Genomic DNA, 16,170 nt, shown 5'->3' with positions numbered 1-16,170 from the left:
TTGTTTTGTTTTGTTTGTCGTTTACGTTCGGCTGGGATCTGGACTAAGGAGTCTCGGATCGTCACTGAACTGAACCCTCCTAAAGAGTCTCGGATCATCACTGAACTGGATCTTCCTAAGGAGAACGAGATGGCGAGCCAACCCTGGAGCTAAAGACCATCAAGTAGGAGCTACGCCTTCTGCTGGACATTGCCAACCCTGCAACTTGGTATGACCTGCCCATGTTGTCATGCGTATTAGCAGTGGGTCACTGAAACAGAATTAACTGTTGGATCATCGGAAGAAACAAGACATCAATCTGAAGCACAGTTTGATCTGTCCTTTCTGAATTGTTCTGCTGTGTTGTTGTTTTGCTGTTATTGTTTTTTTTTTTACTCCTTAAGGGAAACACCAAAGAATTAAAAATAGATTAAACAGATTTAAACAAACTGTAAATCAAAATAGATAAATAGTATTAACTAGAACTTAAATAGAACTAAATAGTATTAACTAGAACCTAAATAGAACTATAACCTAGGTAAAATAAATAGTATCCTTAATTTAGATTTATAAAATACTCTGAAAGGAACTGGAAACTATTTTTCTTTTTTTGAATTTGTGTCATTGTGTGTTAATTGTGTAACATTGTTGTTGTTTATTCTTTTATTGTTCTTTAAACTAATAATAAGCCGGCTGTTTTAACTTAATTTTCTTTGGTCTGTGGTCATTAATTCAAACTACACTTCTCACTACTCCTGTAGCCGAACCTAGCTCTGGTCTTATTACAAATTTATTAACTGTAAACACATAGCGAGTGTTACACATTCATTTTTCTTGCTTCTTTTTTCTTTTCTTTCTTTTTTAAAAAAAATATTTTTCCTTCAGTAGTACAGCAGAACTAAAACCTAAGTGGGGGAAAAAAACCTACCAGAGAACATTGTTGCCAGGCCTGGAGGAGCACAATGCTGCTTACAGTACAGGCTGTTTGGACGAGTCAGTGGATGAGATTCAGCTACAAGCAAAGACATCTCTGACAGTGATAATTCTTTTAATTAAATCCTTTAAATGTCAAATGATGAAATTAATAAGATTTAATGGATTTATTATTCATGATCAGGTAGGTTTTGCAGATATATATTGTTTTTTTTTAATAAAGAGGTATAACATTCTCAGGCTTGTGGGCTGATGTGCACAAGAGAACTGAGATCTGTTGACCCCAGTGCTTATCAAGTTATAATATTTATTTCTATGTGCAAACGGTAGGATTGTTTTGAAGCAAAATGAGGTTTTTCAAAATGCATTTTGATGTTTCATAAAACACATGACTTTAGTTCAAGTTGTTTTATTCAATTGCAGAACAGTGAAAGTCCAAATCATGCACCTTGAAAAAGCTACAAAACAGAATTATGGGGTTGCTTCATATCCATAATTCTGGATACTGGAATGTAAAAAAAAAAAAAAAAAAGAAGTCCTTAATCCATTTTCTGCAAAAAATATTTTATGTAGTGCTTTTTGTTTACATTAATTCCATTAATGCATCTTTAATCTGCTACATTGTTCGTTATGTTTGTCAAAGCATTTCACTGTTTTCAGTTGCTGACTTTTAACTCAAACATTTTCAAAAACCAAGTGTCATTTTCTTGTTTTTTATATGCTCTTAACATTGGGGATGGTTAAGCCTGATGCAGCATTTAAGCTATATTCTGAATATCCTCACATATAAAAATGGGCGGAATAAATAATCTAAAGCTCATGTAATAGTTGAGATGCAAACTACATAAACCAATTAAAAAATGTTAGCAAATATGGGAAGTAGACTTTGGAGCTGGAGTTAAAGAATAAGATGCAAAATAATTTTAGATTTATACAAGACCATTCAACAGCAAGCTCAAGAAGTTAGCATTGCAGTATACCAACTCCACCTGTAGGCGGCAGCAGAGTACAGCTGTAGAAATAGATAAGGTGGAGGCTGAAACTACATTTATTAAGAGATTCACAAGTCAACCTCCCACACATTAGTCCTACAATATTTAAAATGAATATAAGCAAACTCAATGGGGAAAACGTACTATAAAATAATTAAAATTTAAAGCAGAGGGTCTCACACATCCTTCTTCTAAATGGAGGGGGGGGGAAAACTTGGTTTAATTTAAAGAGTTTCTCTCCTTCATAGAACAAAAAGTGTTCTGGATAAAAGAGGCAGTCTCAGTGGTTCAGGTAACCTTTATGTTGTCGTCTCACTTGATTCATGGTTGCTATTTAGACCCAGACTTTAGGGGGCTCCCAGGTTCCTCTTCTGACTTTGGAATATAATTAAGAGTATCCTGGGTGTACTTTGAGTCAGAACCAAAGGCTCGTAGCTGCCGTTGGAACGGACGATGTGGGAACCAGACGTCCAGACATTCTCAGGGGAACCATTTCATAGGTCCAAGGTGGGCCTCACCTGGTGCCTTTCAACTCCACTACTTCAAACATAGCATTCTCACAAACTATCATCGAATCACATTCCATGCCAGCAAGTGGCGGTAATGCTACTAAATGCTACTAAAAGTTTGTTGCCAACCGCCAGTAAAACCAAGAGAAGAAAAAGAACAAACTATCATGAGACATAAAAGTGTCTCAGCTACAAACAATAACGTTTCATCTTTGAGATTGATGGCCATTCAGAGACTGGTATGTCACCAATATCACTGTCATTTTGAAGAAGAGCTCCTGATTCCTCCAACAATATTTTGTCTTGTGGGGATGGCATTGCTCATGCCATTGAGAAATGGCATGTCTGAAAATGTGGGGGAAAAACAGCTACGTGGCCCTGTGTCTGTGAAGACATTTGGTTCAGTTTGAAACAAAAAAAATGGATTAAGCAGAGATGTGAGTGATGAAAGTGAAAGTTTATTAAGAAATATCAATCAATCAATCAATCAATCAATCAATCAATCAATCAATCAATCAATCAATCAGTTCCAGACTTCACTTCTCTTTTTTTGAGTTTTGATCATAATTTATGTATGATCGTCATGTTAAAATAGAGTAAGAAGTTCCTCATAAAAACAGTAGTTAGAGTTTTATTTGTCCCTCCTCTGTAGTTTTTTACTATCGCGTTAAAGTGTGACAATTTTAAAAAGGCCTGCTTGACTAAAAGTTGAGAATAAATAAGCAAAGATAAGAAAAAAAGTTTTCTCTCCAGCAGACAGGGTCTGACCTGCAGTCGGTGTAACTCAATGCATTCTCTCCTTGCCAGAAAGGAAGAGATAAATCTAAAGAAAGTCATTCTTTTTTTTCTCACAGTAACATACTGTAGTTCTTCTTGTAATGAAGTGAATGAAACTCCAGTTGAGTTTTCAGGCGAGGGACTTGGCTGGGCATGGAGTTGCTATCAGTGATGGACTTTGTACTGCAGAGGTTTTTGAAACGGGTCAGATACCAGTAAAACATTTACTAATTGCCAAATAATGGAAGGGTTTTTATTTTTATTTTTTTTGCTTTTGGATTGTTTCTATAAGCAGTAGATACCCAAATGAAAGGACAGAAACAGGCAAAAAAGAACATTTTGCATAATATGTCTCCTTTATCATTAACTGTACAACTTTAAAACAATTACTTTTTTTGCAAGAAATAACTGCTTGCATCTTTTTATTGATAATTGTATGATCTTCATGTTTTAAATGCTTTTTTTTTGCTCACTTATAACATCTATGGGATATATAACTATGTATTGTTGATATATGATGTTGCCATAGTTATAGATTTCATGTTACGATTTTTTTTTAAAACTATTTTACAACTTTTGTGGCGGTTTATAGTTTTGGTGGGGGTTTACAGTTTGTGTGGTGTTTGATATTCAGTTTTTCCTGTACTCGTATTATTATTGATTCTTAATGATTGATTACCAGTTATGCTTTCTTTATTCATTTCCTGTCACATAATGTGCATGTTTGACTATTTTTGAACACATGATTGCTTTTGGGAAAATAAAAAGTTATATTATTACTTCATTCATGCTACTGTTCTAATGTTGGGACATCTAATAAAAAGAATGCAAATAAACCTCTGGTTTTTTGTTGTCTCCCATAAATACTCTGTATTTAATTTTCTTGAAAGGAAAACATGCATATTTTCTCCTACTTTTAGGTTCTGTCAAGTCATATTCTAGTGCTTTTAGTTAACAACCCAATGTTTATGCAATCCATAGCTATGGTAAAAATTAAATTAAACCCACTAGACAAAAAAGGAATTTATAATTGCATCATACTACATCAGAACTCTCTTACCTCCAGCTTAACATTCTACTGCTTACTTCAGATTATAACCTAAATATATGCAATGAAGCTTCAATGACTCAAAATTTGACCCTGTTTGTAACATAATGTAAAGAAGCCTGTATGTTGGCACCCATACCGAGTTGGATGTTTTGCTTACATTATATATAAATATTTTTTGTGATTTCATTAACAAGTAAAAAAGGGGCAAAAAAAAAAAAAAAATCCTAAAACAATGGTCCGAAGCCCTTTTGATGAAAAGTAAAATCAGAGCATATAGATTTAATAAAGATTTAATGTGAACAGTGGCCCTGACAGGTAAATAAGGAACACAAACAGGTAGTTCCAGTTAGTAAAATGAAGTGGGCAAAAACATGAAGTCCAGTCGCAACAGTTGAACTGAGATTTGAGGGAAACTATGTTTTAAAATAAAAAAAGGAGAAGTAGAGAGGTGTATTGCTGTGACTTTGCCAGATCAATTGCGCAATACATTTGAAAGAAAAACTCTCTGATTTCCAAATAGAGGGGTCTTTTTAATGTCACATTCATCCAGGGGACTTTCATGGTTCAGTAACTCATTGTGTCGGTTATAAAAGCAGGTAGCAGAACTCCACCTGACAGACATCATATGTCAGATCCTTACAGAAGAGCAATGACCATTAAGGTGAGTTTATGATGTTAATGCAAGACTCTCGAATGTTCCTCATTTGCTTGATTTTTGCTTTTAGCACAAATGAGAAAAGTTCTGACTCTCCAGACTTGTCGTGAACAAACTGTTCCTCTGCTGCAGCTGTTTGTTCTCCTGCTGGTTCCCGTGGTGACCAGCAGCTCAGATCTCAGCCTCCCTTTGGACTGCAATGACATCTACAACCAAGACACCAGCCGACCCAGTGGAGTTTACACCATCTATCCTATCGGAACCACATCGGCCGTCCAGGTACGCTCAAACCTCCTGGAATAAATGTCAGTAATTAATAATCACATTCTGATTCTTAATGCCTGATGTTAACGTTAACATGTTCACTCCATATTGATATATGGTTCAATATCCAAAAAATGTTCTTTTAACAACAACCTTGATAAAAAAAAAATAAAAAATCACAAGCATCAAATTTGTGTTACCTAATAGGGATCTATCAGCTCTGATGCTTGGTATCTTGCTGATTCATACATAATGGGGCTCCTTGATTTTACAGCATTGTTTCAAGAGTCCAGAAGGAGGTCAATTGGGCTTTGTTTCCTTATGTTCCTTTTGAAAAATTAGAAACAAGAGTCTCAAGATGCAGCTGAATCAGTATGTGGGTTCAATCAGCTGCTATGTTTGTGTCTGCAGGTTTACTGCGACATGGACTCTCTGGAAGGAAAGTGGACGGTAGGGATTGTTTATTTTTGCTGCTTAGTTTACTTTTTGCTTTTCAGTATTTTAGACAGAAGTTTCAAAAGCTTTCTTTGGAATTCAATTCAAAGTCATCTGTTAAAATACAACTGTAATTATATGCATTTTGAATCCATGTCATTATCTTTTTGAGATGGGGTTCTTACCTGTAGCCAACTGGTTTCATTAAAGGGAAACTACTGGAAATAATTTTGAGTTCACAACAAAAAATGTATCTGTGGGCTCACCATCTACAGTCAAAGTTTATAAGAATCCAAAGCAAAAACACTTAAACACTGTTTGAACTAATTGTAAGTGGTTTTTGTTATTTGCATGCATTTCTGAAATCCAACTCTAACATCTGATTCCGAAATGCAACAAAGCTCATTGTGAGGAAACCTGAGCTGCGTTCAGCTGGATAACCGTCCTCACCTTCCTGCAGGTTTTACAGAGGAGGATGGACGGCTCTGTGAACTTCTACAGGCCCTGGAATCAGTACAAGTTCGGCTTCGGGAACGCCGCAGGAGAATACTGGCTCGGTGAGACGTGAAGCCAACGCAGCAGTTATGAAGACTAGAGGGAGCGCCCGTCAAAAGTTCAGAGAAATCACTTTCTCCAATGTTTCTGTCATGTTCAAGGTCTGGAGAATGTCTTTCACCTGACTAAGAGGAAAACAGAGCTGCTGATCGACATGGAGGACTTCGAAGGAAACAAGTCGTATGCTCGTTACACCTCGTTCTCCGTGGGCCCAGAGACTGACGGCTACAGACTTCACCTCACTGGGTTCACTAATGGAGGGGCAGGTGGGTAAAGACAGACATTTTTTTTTTGTTTCTGGTAAGATAACTTTTTTATTATTATTATTATATATTTTTATTTTTCAAATGTCCAGCAGTGTCGCACTCAGAATTGTTGTCTAAGTGCCAACATGAAGCCCAACCCTACACTACGTCCCTGCTCCCCTCTTCTTTAGCACCTGCAGAGAAAAATCTGGCACTTTATTTATCTACCAACAACTTTAATATTTTACCATTTACTTTGTAAAAAAACATTCTTACTGATCAACTTGAAAGAGTGTTTCCAAAAATACATTATGTTTTGTTTTGTTTTGCCAAGAAACCAAAATTTTTGCAAGATACTTTATAATTTAGGAAAATAATGTGCTTCACGTTTATGTGACTTTCTGTTTCTTCAGGAGACTCTCTAAGTCACATCAGTGGACAGAAGTTCTCTACGTTCGATAAAGATCAGGACACTTGGGTGAACAACTGCGCCCGATCGTTCCTTGCAGGGTTCTGGTACTCTGATTGTCACTCTGCAAACCCAAACGGCGTGTACCTCTGGGGGGCCGACAGCACTCATTATGCCATCGGAGTGGAGTGGATTTCCTGGAAGGGCAGGGCCTACTCCCTGAAGGCCATCAGCATGAAGATCCGTCCAGTACAGTGAACTGGGATGGGATGTAAGCGTCATCAGAAGTTTCCAAGAACCCAGGAAGGAATTTCCAGCAATTACACAGGATATGATGAAAGAAGCTCGGCGATAGTTTGGACTTGAACAAATACTGGAGAAATGGTCAGACGTAATTCAACCGGTCAGAATCGTCCCACTCAGGCGCTGAACTCAGAAGGACCTCAGTTGCTGCCTCAGCAACTCCACTAGGTTTTAAAAGCTGCAGTCTCCCCATTCAACCATCAGATGTCGCTGTTGCACCGGTCCGAATTTCTTCTGTTTCTGTCAGTAAAACTACTTTGATTCATGAACTAAATAATAACCTGTTGTTTACTGAAGGAATAAGATCATGTTATCTTATTATTTTTTAACATACAATACGTAATGCAGATATAAAAAAAAATACTCACTTTTCCTCAAACCAACAGCATTGTGTTGTTACAGCCTAAATGATAATCTTTCAGTGTTGCTGCCTCTGTAGAATGAAGTCAAATTATTCCAGTATAATTATTAAATATTGAGTTCGTGGTTTTAGTTAAAAGTGAACATTTTATTAAAAATAAAGTCTTTTATGAGCACAGTTAGTGTGCTCATTGTACAGTGACTGTCATTTTTTAAAGTGAGGCCGACAGATGGAAGACTCCAGCTATGAGACGGTACATTTATCATGTTGGTTACCAAAAGAACAGGAAACTATCTCAGTGTTTCCTGAGATAACAAATCTTAAAACATTCTTGCTGTAAGATTGCCTTTGCTGACAGTCAACGACAATAAACGATATATGTTATCAGCACATTGTCATTTGCTGCAAATGTGTAAATTATCATATAAGTCAGTTGCAATTAGAACAACCTGTTTGAACCTTTACTGTTGATGTTCAACAGTAAAATATTCAGAGCCTAGTGTCTCTTCGTAGTCCCCCATATAGCTCAAAAATACTCTTTGTTACACACTTTGTTTCAGCAACTCCAGCAGAATCTGGACTGTCACACTTATCTCATCCACTCGATGTCACTGTTCTATTTGTCAGCATGATTGGATTGAGCAGATGCAGATCTCTATAAATTAAACCCTGTGATGGTGTCTTGTGGAGTTATTTAGCTTCATTTAACCATTTAAGACCTGCCATAGTACGAATGTGCCAGAATTTGTGCTCAGATTTTTATATGCTGCATTTTTTTGGACAATTCAATTAGCTATACATCAACTCAACCTTCATTACTTTCATTTTATTAACATGCATGTCATGGGTGGTTCCATGGTAACTAAGTAAAAAACAGCTGACAAGTACAATACATTACAAAAGAATACAACCTTTTTTTTCTTCATGACTTTTTTGCTACACAAATTTCGCAACTGAATCTGAGGTTCCACAAAATAGGAGCCAGAGAATGGACGCAGTTTTATAAACTGTAGAAACAACAAAAAAATCGAAGATACTTTGTGTGAAATTTACAAAAGATGAAGTATATTTCAAAATAAAGTTTCAAAAGGGACCTGTACAGAAAGAAAAAAAGAGTCATTAAGTAGTTTTGTTTTTAAGTAGCGTCATGGAGCTGGGACAGTTCTTGTTTCCTCCCTGTAAGTGTTTTATGGCCAAATGCTCTCTCAACAATGGCAGCAGAGATTTGATGACAGCACTTTGGGACTGGTTGTGAGGCCAACCTGCTGTGTTCCTGGAAACCCTGGTACGTCATCGACTGCCACACAGCTCCGTCTTGAGTAGCTACCTTTCTCACACAGCAAGGACCATAAATTGATACACGACAGTCATGTATTAGTTCCTGGAATTTCTCTTTAAAGAACAACAACCAATCATTGGGTCTGAGAGGTCAACTCTATCCAGGAAGTGATTATAGTCCTTCACAGCAGGCATTGCAATGACATGTTCAGCAACCTTGGAACACATCATCTTCCTGAAGTCCGTTTACTTGTTGAACAGATTTTTATTTGCCAGGATGTTAACATTTTTAGGATGTCAATTCTTGTGTCCAAAACGCCTCACAAGCTCCAAATCCCAGGTCCTTAAGCTGGTTTTCTATTCTCAACACTCAGTATCACAACAAAACTGGGGAAAAGCTGAGCTTGAGCTGTGCAGCTCCAGTCTAATCATTGTTAGTCAGTGTGGTATCTATGAAAAAAAAAACTTTGTCAAACTGCATAGAGCTGTTTGTAGAGGTACCTTTAGATGTTTAAGTTTATTTCTAAGTTTACCTATATAAAATCAAAGCTATTGTTCTGTCACTACGACTGGTGTCTTGCTCACTGAATGGCTTCACTGCCTCTGTCAGTCCTTAAGGACTTCAGTTCCTGCTGGGCGGTGCTTTGGGATCCCGATGAGGACTCTGTGTTCTGGCCTTCATCCTTTCTACAGGGCACGAGTCCCAGTAGCGCCTTCCTGAACATAGAGCTGGAGAAGACGTAGACGATAGGGTCCAGAGCCGAGTTCAGGAAGTTCAGGCCCAACGACACAATAGTGAGTTGAGTAAAGGTGTAGAAAGCGGCGCAGTCCCATGGCCGGTAGGAGCGGATGACCCACACACCGATCGTGGTCACCGTGGTGGGAAGGAAGCACACGATGAACACAGCCACGATGGCGGCACACATTCTCATGGCCTTGCGCACCTTGTCAGGTTTTCCCATCTGCCTCTTCTTCAGGAAGCCGGAGATTCGGACGGAACAGAACAGCAGCATGGCCATGGGGATGACGAACTCCACCACCGTCAAAATACGGTGCATGCCCACCAAGATGATGATGGCACGGGATGCCTCTTTGTAGGACGTAAAGAAGAAGCACTGGGTCTTCTCGCCTTTACCCTTGATGTGGTTGTAGGCCAGCATGGGAACCCGAGGACTGATCACCAACAGCCAGACGAACGCTGAGACAAATGCAGCCTGCCGCTTGGTCATGCGGTTGAAGCGATGATGAGGGTGGACCACCTGGAACAAGAATCCAGAAATGAAGCGCTTTACTTTCAATGATTCAGTGTAGTTCTCTTTTTAGCTCATTTCATATCATTTTTTTTATTCAGCATGGCAGCAGATGTGATGCTGCAGTGTTTAAAATCATAAAAAAGATTTTTTGATTGTGAGCTTTTGTACAGGAAAGTAAATCTAACTCAACATAATACAGCTGTATCTGATGTAAAGGTGTAAGTGCCTCCAATTTGCTTTGCATATTTGAAGCAAGGTAGAAATTCAATAAAGGAGTCAGTGTTATGAGTTTTATGTGGCATTTTATAGCACAATCAAGCAACTATGTTAGCTTCAGTTGACTTAAAAATGCTACATATACCTAAAATGACTTAAAAGGAATTTGACTTTGTAATTTAACGCCTTGAAATTGGGCCTCTGCCTCTATAAGAGCAATTTCGCCAGATGTTTGCTAATTACTGCTGGATAGTCTGGTAAAAAAGGTAGAAAATAGTAGGTTGTGTTGGGGATAGAAGAAGAAGTCATTCTTGAAAGAGACCCCAATTGGTAGACCCATACAGAAATAACCTTTGACCTCTCAAAATAAATTCACGGTTTTCCTCACCTTGAAGTATCGGTAAATTGCCACCACGGTCATGAGTGCGATGCTGGCCGATCGGTTGGAGAACATCAGGAAGAGGTTTATCCGGCACATGCCATCTCCAAACACCCAGTGGCCCCTGAGCAGGGCGTCTATCCTGAGGGGCAGACTCACCAGGGCAAAAAAGTCAGCGATGACCAGGTTGAAGAGGAACAGGGTGTTGGGGTTCCAGGCCTTCAACTTAAACCAGAAGATCCACAGTGCCACCAAGTTTCCTATCAGCCCCAGTACGACGTCGATGATGAGGACCGGAGGCATGATGAGGCCCTCCAGCTGGATGCCGACAGGCGGGCATCCACCACCCCCAGGGACAGGGGTTGTGAGGTTTGAAACTGTGGTGAAGTTTGGTTGTGGGACCATTTTTTCAAAATACCATAAGACTGCAGAGAAGAGAATAAGAAGGGGAAAAAAAATTATGACGTGTTACCGATAAACATACGTAGTTTTAGTGATTAAGTAACAACCCGAATGAACAAATGATAGAAAGTTTTGAAACTTGGAGTCTTCAACTTCCCCTTGTAAAGTCCTTCCTTTTTTCCCTCTGACATTAAAAACCATAAGGAAAGAACTTTAGGAGATGATGAACATTTACTTGTGTTACAGACTAAATCATTAAACACTGCTGGAGCATTGAAAGGTAAAAAACAAACAAAAAAAAAAAAACGTTTTAAATATTTGAAAATGGAAAAGTGATTCTCTTAATTGTAATGTTATACAGCAGTGATTGTAATATTACTTTATACATTAAAGGATTACGTTAAAAAATTTTCAATCAAAAAATACATCAGTCATAATAATAAGAGCAAATGAGTGAAATATACATTTTATATATATTAAGGAAAGATATAACATTTTTATATATTTGTTTGAAATAAATAAATAAATAAATAAATAAATAAATATTTTTCTTATAAATCACTATGAGCGCATGTTGCTTTCTACCTCATTAATGGTAAAAACACAAGTCGGCCCGCACACCCTGGTAAATTTAAACTGTGTTTGTTTCCACTCTGAATACAGAGAATTAGAGGAGATTAGATTAATCCACTACTCACCAGCAGAACTGTTTCATTCATGAAGAGCTGCAGGAAGATATGGATGGATGAATGACCTTCACTGGTGTATTTATAGCTTCTACTGGCGGTGGGGCAGGAGGGGGATGTTCCTGTCTGGTTGCCCGGTTACGTTTTGAGAAGTAAAAAGACGCAGCCTGGGGGAAAAAACATTTTGTAATATATTTCACAAAACAGTAAAAAAAAAAAAAAAAAAAAAAAGAAGAAGAAGGAAAAAAAAACTCTTTTCTGCCACAGATTCCTGTTAGACATTACATGACGGAAACTCAGCAACTTTTAAGCTGATCCTTCTGTACGAACTAAGACTTTTTCATCAGTCATAATTGATCAGTTATTTGTAAAAGCACAACAGTTTGATTTTGTGATTATTTTTAAAATGATCTTGCACTGCAAAAAAAAAAAAAAAAAAAGAACCCAAAAAACCCATCTCTAATCTGAATTTATACGGTAAAATTCTGTGATTGTCAGAATTACTGTACATTAGAAACTTTTTTCTTTTCACACTGCACCACTACTACAGCTATATTTAATAAATCTGAATATTTTTATGAAGTTGTTTTATTTCATTAGCTAAATTCAGTGAATGAAAACCACTGTTGTTGTCACACCTTTGTTTTTGTTCGCCACAACAGATTTCCACTTCACACTAATGGAAACAAGACATTTAAGATTAAATATTTCAAACATTTTTAATTCAGAAATGTGGGCTTAATGAAAAATATGTTTAATCAAACCAACCTCATCGAAACACCTGTTCTTTGGGTCATTGTTCTCTTTACTTGTTTTGTGGCAATCTGTGTCTATCAAAGTAGAGTACCGAAAATAATAATGTCAATAATGATAAAAATAACCAAATGTGGAGTTATTTTTTCAGCTCATGTGGTTTTTGAATCACAGTTCCTGTGGTATTCCAGGCTGCTGAAATCTCTACGGCGTCACTGCTGACCTGTCAAACTTTGACTGACACAGGATTAGGAAATCAGTTGAACTTTTGCTGGTGATTATGTCCTAAGATTTAAGGAAGTTTGACACAAAAATTGCCAATGTATGAGTTGAGTCAGCTGGCAGGAGGATTTAAAAGAATCAACATATTCTGTCGGTGATTTAAAGCTGATTCTCAAATATTTGACCTAATAAAACCTACTAAATGTGTAACATTAATGATAATAATGCAGGTGACCTTCTGCCTGACTGAGCAGCCACTAGTTCAGAAAGACTTGATGCAACCAGAGAGTTCATTTTTGCTCTGAAGCGTTTGAACACCAGGTATGTTGGAGTGGAGTTGGAACTACAATCTGCAGGTCAGTACGCAAGTACTTGGGAATTTACTTGGAGATCCCCAAATATAATAAATGGAGGAGTTAGAGCCTTGGGGAGCACCACCAACAACTTGAGAATCTCTCAGTTTGAATATTTTAAACTGTGATTACAATCTGACAGCTGCTGAATGACCAGACTGGAAGAGTTCAACCAGCATTTTTTACTTTTTTGTAATTTTCTTTGCACCTGGTTCTATTTGAAACATCATGAATACATCTAGCAAGTATCATATAAAGCTACGGGAATCCTGGTACACCATTGTTTTCTTTAAACAATGAAAACAATGACATAACATACCCATGATATATCTGCAAACTTTGAACTTCATTTTATTATTTAGAATAAAATGTGATTTAGAACACTTGTCAAATAAACCTAAATGTAGCTGAGTCCCCCACCCCAGTTTTTTCCTTTTAATTTTTTTTTTACAACAAATCGATTTGCTGCGAAACCCCCCCGCCCCCCACTCCCCCCCCCCAAAAAAAAAAAAAAAAAAAAAAAGTAAACATACTTTCTTGTTTTAAGTACTTATCTTATAGCCATGGCCTTTAATGGATTCAAGTCCAGTTGCAAATCCCCTTCATTTCAGTCCAGCAACACCGCGTTCCTTTACAGGAAGTCACCGGTTTGCTCTGGATGTTTATAAAAGCTGTCATAATAAGAGGACTCCTGACATTACGAGGCTAATTTCAGCTTCATCTTCGCCTGGTTAATCCCATCAGTGGTGGTCAGCGGGGCTCACAGTGTGTGTGCGTGTGCGTGTGTGTGTGTGAGACAAAAGACACCTCGGGTTTGCCGACGAGGTCACACTTATTTTTTTTTTTAAACACATTTAAGCTCCTCGCGCTCCTGCTGCTTTTCTACTTTAAACTGCGTCCGCCGCACGCTGTGTGTGCGCGTGCAGCGTGTGCGCGGCCGTATATGTGACGGGAGGGTATCAGGGTGGATTAGAGGGAAAGGTAAGCGCGTCTCTCCCTGTCGGGGCGGATTTCCATCCTTGTGCGCTCCGCTCGGTGCACCGACCCGGTTTGAACCACCGCCGCTGTCTCTTCTCATTCGTCTCCTCCTCTCAGCCTCCCGGCAGCCTCACGGGTGTGTGTGTGTGTGTGGGTGTCTGTGTGTGAAGCAGAGAGTGTGTTTTTATTTTATTTTATTTATTTTTTTTATGCGCGCGGACATATTTTCGGTCTCTCACACTCCGGGGTGCGATGCCATTCCTCCCGCAGGAACCTGAACGCCTCGATGGGTTGTCTCTACTTTACTGGTGAGTTTCTTCCTTCGTCACTTGCTATGATGCTTTCATCTGTTCCTCACTTCCGTCCTTATCACATTTTTTTATTTTTTATTTTTTTGGCTGAAAGCAGAAATCGTGGGGGTCTGCTAGCTCTTGTTTTGTTCACTCCTGCTCCATGTGGGTCACTCTGCGCAGAGGTGGGATAGATTCGCAGGCTGTGTGGCGACAGATGCCTCGCAGTTTAAGTCCACATGCTTGAGCGCAGTTCTGGGTCACGCACGTTTTAAAGGACGGCCGCGTGTTACGACCTCCGTCGTCTCTTTCTCCAAGAGATTTTAGAGGAATACCAATTTCTCCTCTAGGTTTTTGTTGTTGTTGTATTTATGAATTTGTGGGAACTGCTGCTCGTTTCTTAGTGAAAACATATCAACGCTGAAAAACAGCGGGATAAAAGCGACCGGATATGGAAGATGTCAGCTTTAATTTGCTGCTTCTTAAGATTAATACTGGTCCGCCTCTTTTATGCTATACGTATATTTAGCTCCCAGATGTGTGTGAGAACATTGAAATACAAATATGTGAATATTTAAACGATTGTGATTCAGGTAAGCACAAGTAAGGGAAGCAATAAAGCTTTTTCACTTTGTATGGGGGTTCTTGTAGCTACAGGGTCATCCAGGTTAGTTAACCTACAAATTAAATAAGAATGATAAAAAATATAAATCCATCCATCCATTTTCTTTACACCCTTGTCCCTTAGTGGGGTTGGGAGGGGTGCTGGTGCCTATCTCCAGCTTAAAATATTATTATTATTATTATTATTATTATTATTATTATTATTATTATTATTATTATTATTTAAAAAAGAACGTTTTGTAGTACAATCAATAAAAGTCAAAACTAAACAGGCTGTTAAACGGCATATTTTCCTCATTGTTACAAATTTCCTACTCAGTTCGAGTATACCTGAGTGTGTCCCTTTTTAGACTCTGTTGGGATAACAGCTGCTAAGAGGTCTGACCTCACTTTAACCTTTTGTCCTTTGACTTAATGACCTATTCAATAATTTTCTTTCACATTCTTCAAATGTACAAGTTATCTTTTGATTGTTTTTTCACATTTAACTAATAAAAGTGTTAAAAACAGCCTTATATTATTTTGAAAATTGCTATAATATAATGTGCACCCTACTAAAAATATACATAGGTACTTATGCTCTAAGAAGGAAAGAGATTAAAAAACATTTAATGTTGAATTTCTGAATGAATCAAAAATGATATTTGGTCTTCAGCTAACATCTGTTTTAATATTGTACTTTCTTGGACTACATATTGCACAGACTAAATTTCAGAGGGTTTTTCCTAACCCTAACCATAGCCCTTCTTTCCCTCACTCTGAGATGGAGAAATTTTAATAATAAAGCATTTTCTAACCTCCGTCATTAGTCCTTGAGAGTCACTGTTCTGCAGTTTTTAGATACCGTCCTGCTGGAGCTGTTGGGGTGTCCAGGCTTTTCGTCTAACTTATGTTTATTTGATCATTTTCAGCTATGTGAGCTACAAAAGTGTTAAAACCAAACAAGCGTATCAAGAAACTACTGCTCAGATATTCCAAAAAGCATAAAACATGCAGGGATGCAATAGTTGTTTGGTGTTTTTTTCCACTATAAACTATTAAAAAGATGTCAGAGGAAATTCACTGCACAAACCTAAAACCAAATTAGCCAAAATTACAATTTGATTTGGCCACTGCTGAGTTTGTGTAGCTGTGACTGGAGAACAGCACAGGTCTTCTGCAATCACAACAGCTGGAAAATTACAATTTGCTGTTTTTCTGTCTAACAAAAGCAAAAAGTTGAACAAAATATCATCTATGATGCAAGAAGGAACTCATGCATAGAAATT

At 37.9% G+C, this 16,170-nt stretch overlaps 3 protein-coding genes across 4 annotated transcripts in view; 2 read left to right on the top strand and 1 right to left on the bottom strand.

The window, feature by feature from the left end:
- Positions 1–4,758: 4,758 nt before the first annotated feature.
- LOC106907775 (microfibril-associated glycoprotein 4-like) lies at positions 4,759–8,148 on the top strand. The gene is made up of 6 exons (XM_014973624.2): positions 4,759–4,902; positions 5,029–5,175; positions 5,572–5,610; positions 6,056–6,152; positions 6,252–6,416; positions 6,809–8,148. The coding sequence occupies exons 1-6, from the start codon at positions 4,867–4,869 to the stop codon at positions 7,060–7,062; spliced, it is 738 nt and encodes a 245-aa protein (XP_014829110.1). The 5' UTR covers positions 4,759–4,866; the 3' UTR covers positions 7,063–8,148.
- A 125-nt stretch (positions 8,149–8,273) lies between these two features.
- LOC106907774 (hydroxycarboxylic acid receptor 2-like) lies at positions 8,274–12,523 on the bottom strand. The gene is made up of 2 exons (XM_088016440.1): positions 10,604–12,523; positions 8,274–10,005 (listed from the first exon to the last, which is right to left on the bottom strand). The coding sequence occupies exons 1-2, from the start codon at positions 10,997–10,999 to the stop codon at positions 9,328–9,330; spliced, it is 1,074 nt and encodes a 357-aa protein (XP_087872566.1). The 5' UTR covers positions 11,000–12,523; the 3' UTR covers positions 8,274–9,327.
- A 1,172-nt stretch (positions 12,524–13,695) lies between these two features.
- stxbp4 (syntaxin binding protein 4) overlaps positions 13,696–16,170 on the top strand; it is a 32,282-nt gene continuing 29,807 nt past the window's right edge. The window contains exon 1 of one of the 2 annotated variants that reach the window (XM_014973630.2): positions 13,696–14,296. In XM_014973630.2, coding sequence (XP_014829116.2) covers positions 14,241–14,296 — 56 coding nt within the window. In that variant the 5' untranslated portion in view covers positions 13,696–14,240. The remainder of the gene's footprint in view (positions 14,297–16,170) is intronic. The other variant, XM_088016520.1, reaches the window with a different exon arrangement.

This window comes from Poecilia mexicana, unplaced genomic scaffold (assembly GCF_051168715.1).
Source record: "Poecilia mexicana isolate PSO_F unplaced genomic scaffold, ASM5116871v1 scaffold_19, whole genome shotgun sequence".
Taxonomy (NCBI): Eukaryota; Metazoa; Chordata; class Actinopteri; order Cyprinodontiformes; family Poeciliidae; genus Poecilia; species Poecilia mexicana.
The sequence above is the reverse complement of the archived record's forward strand: the minus strand, read 5'-3'. Positions and strand labels throughout refer to the sequence as shown.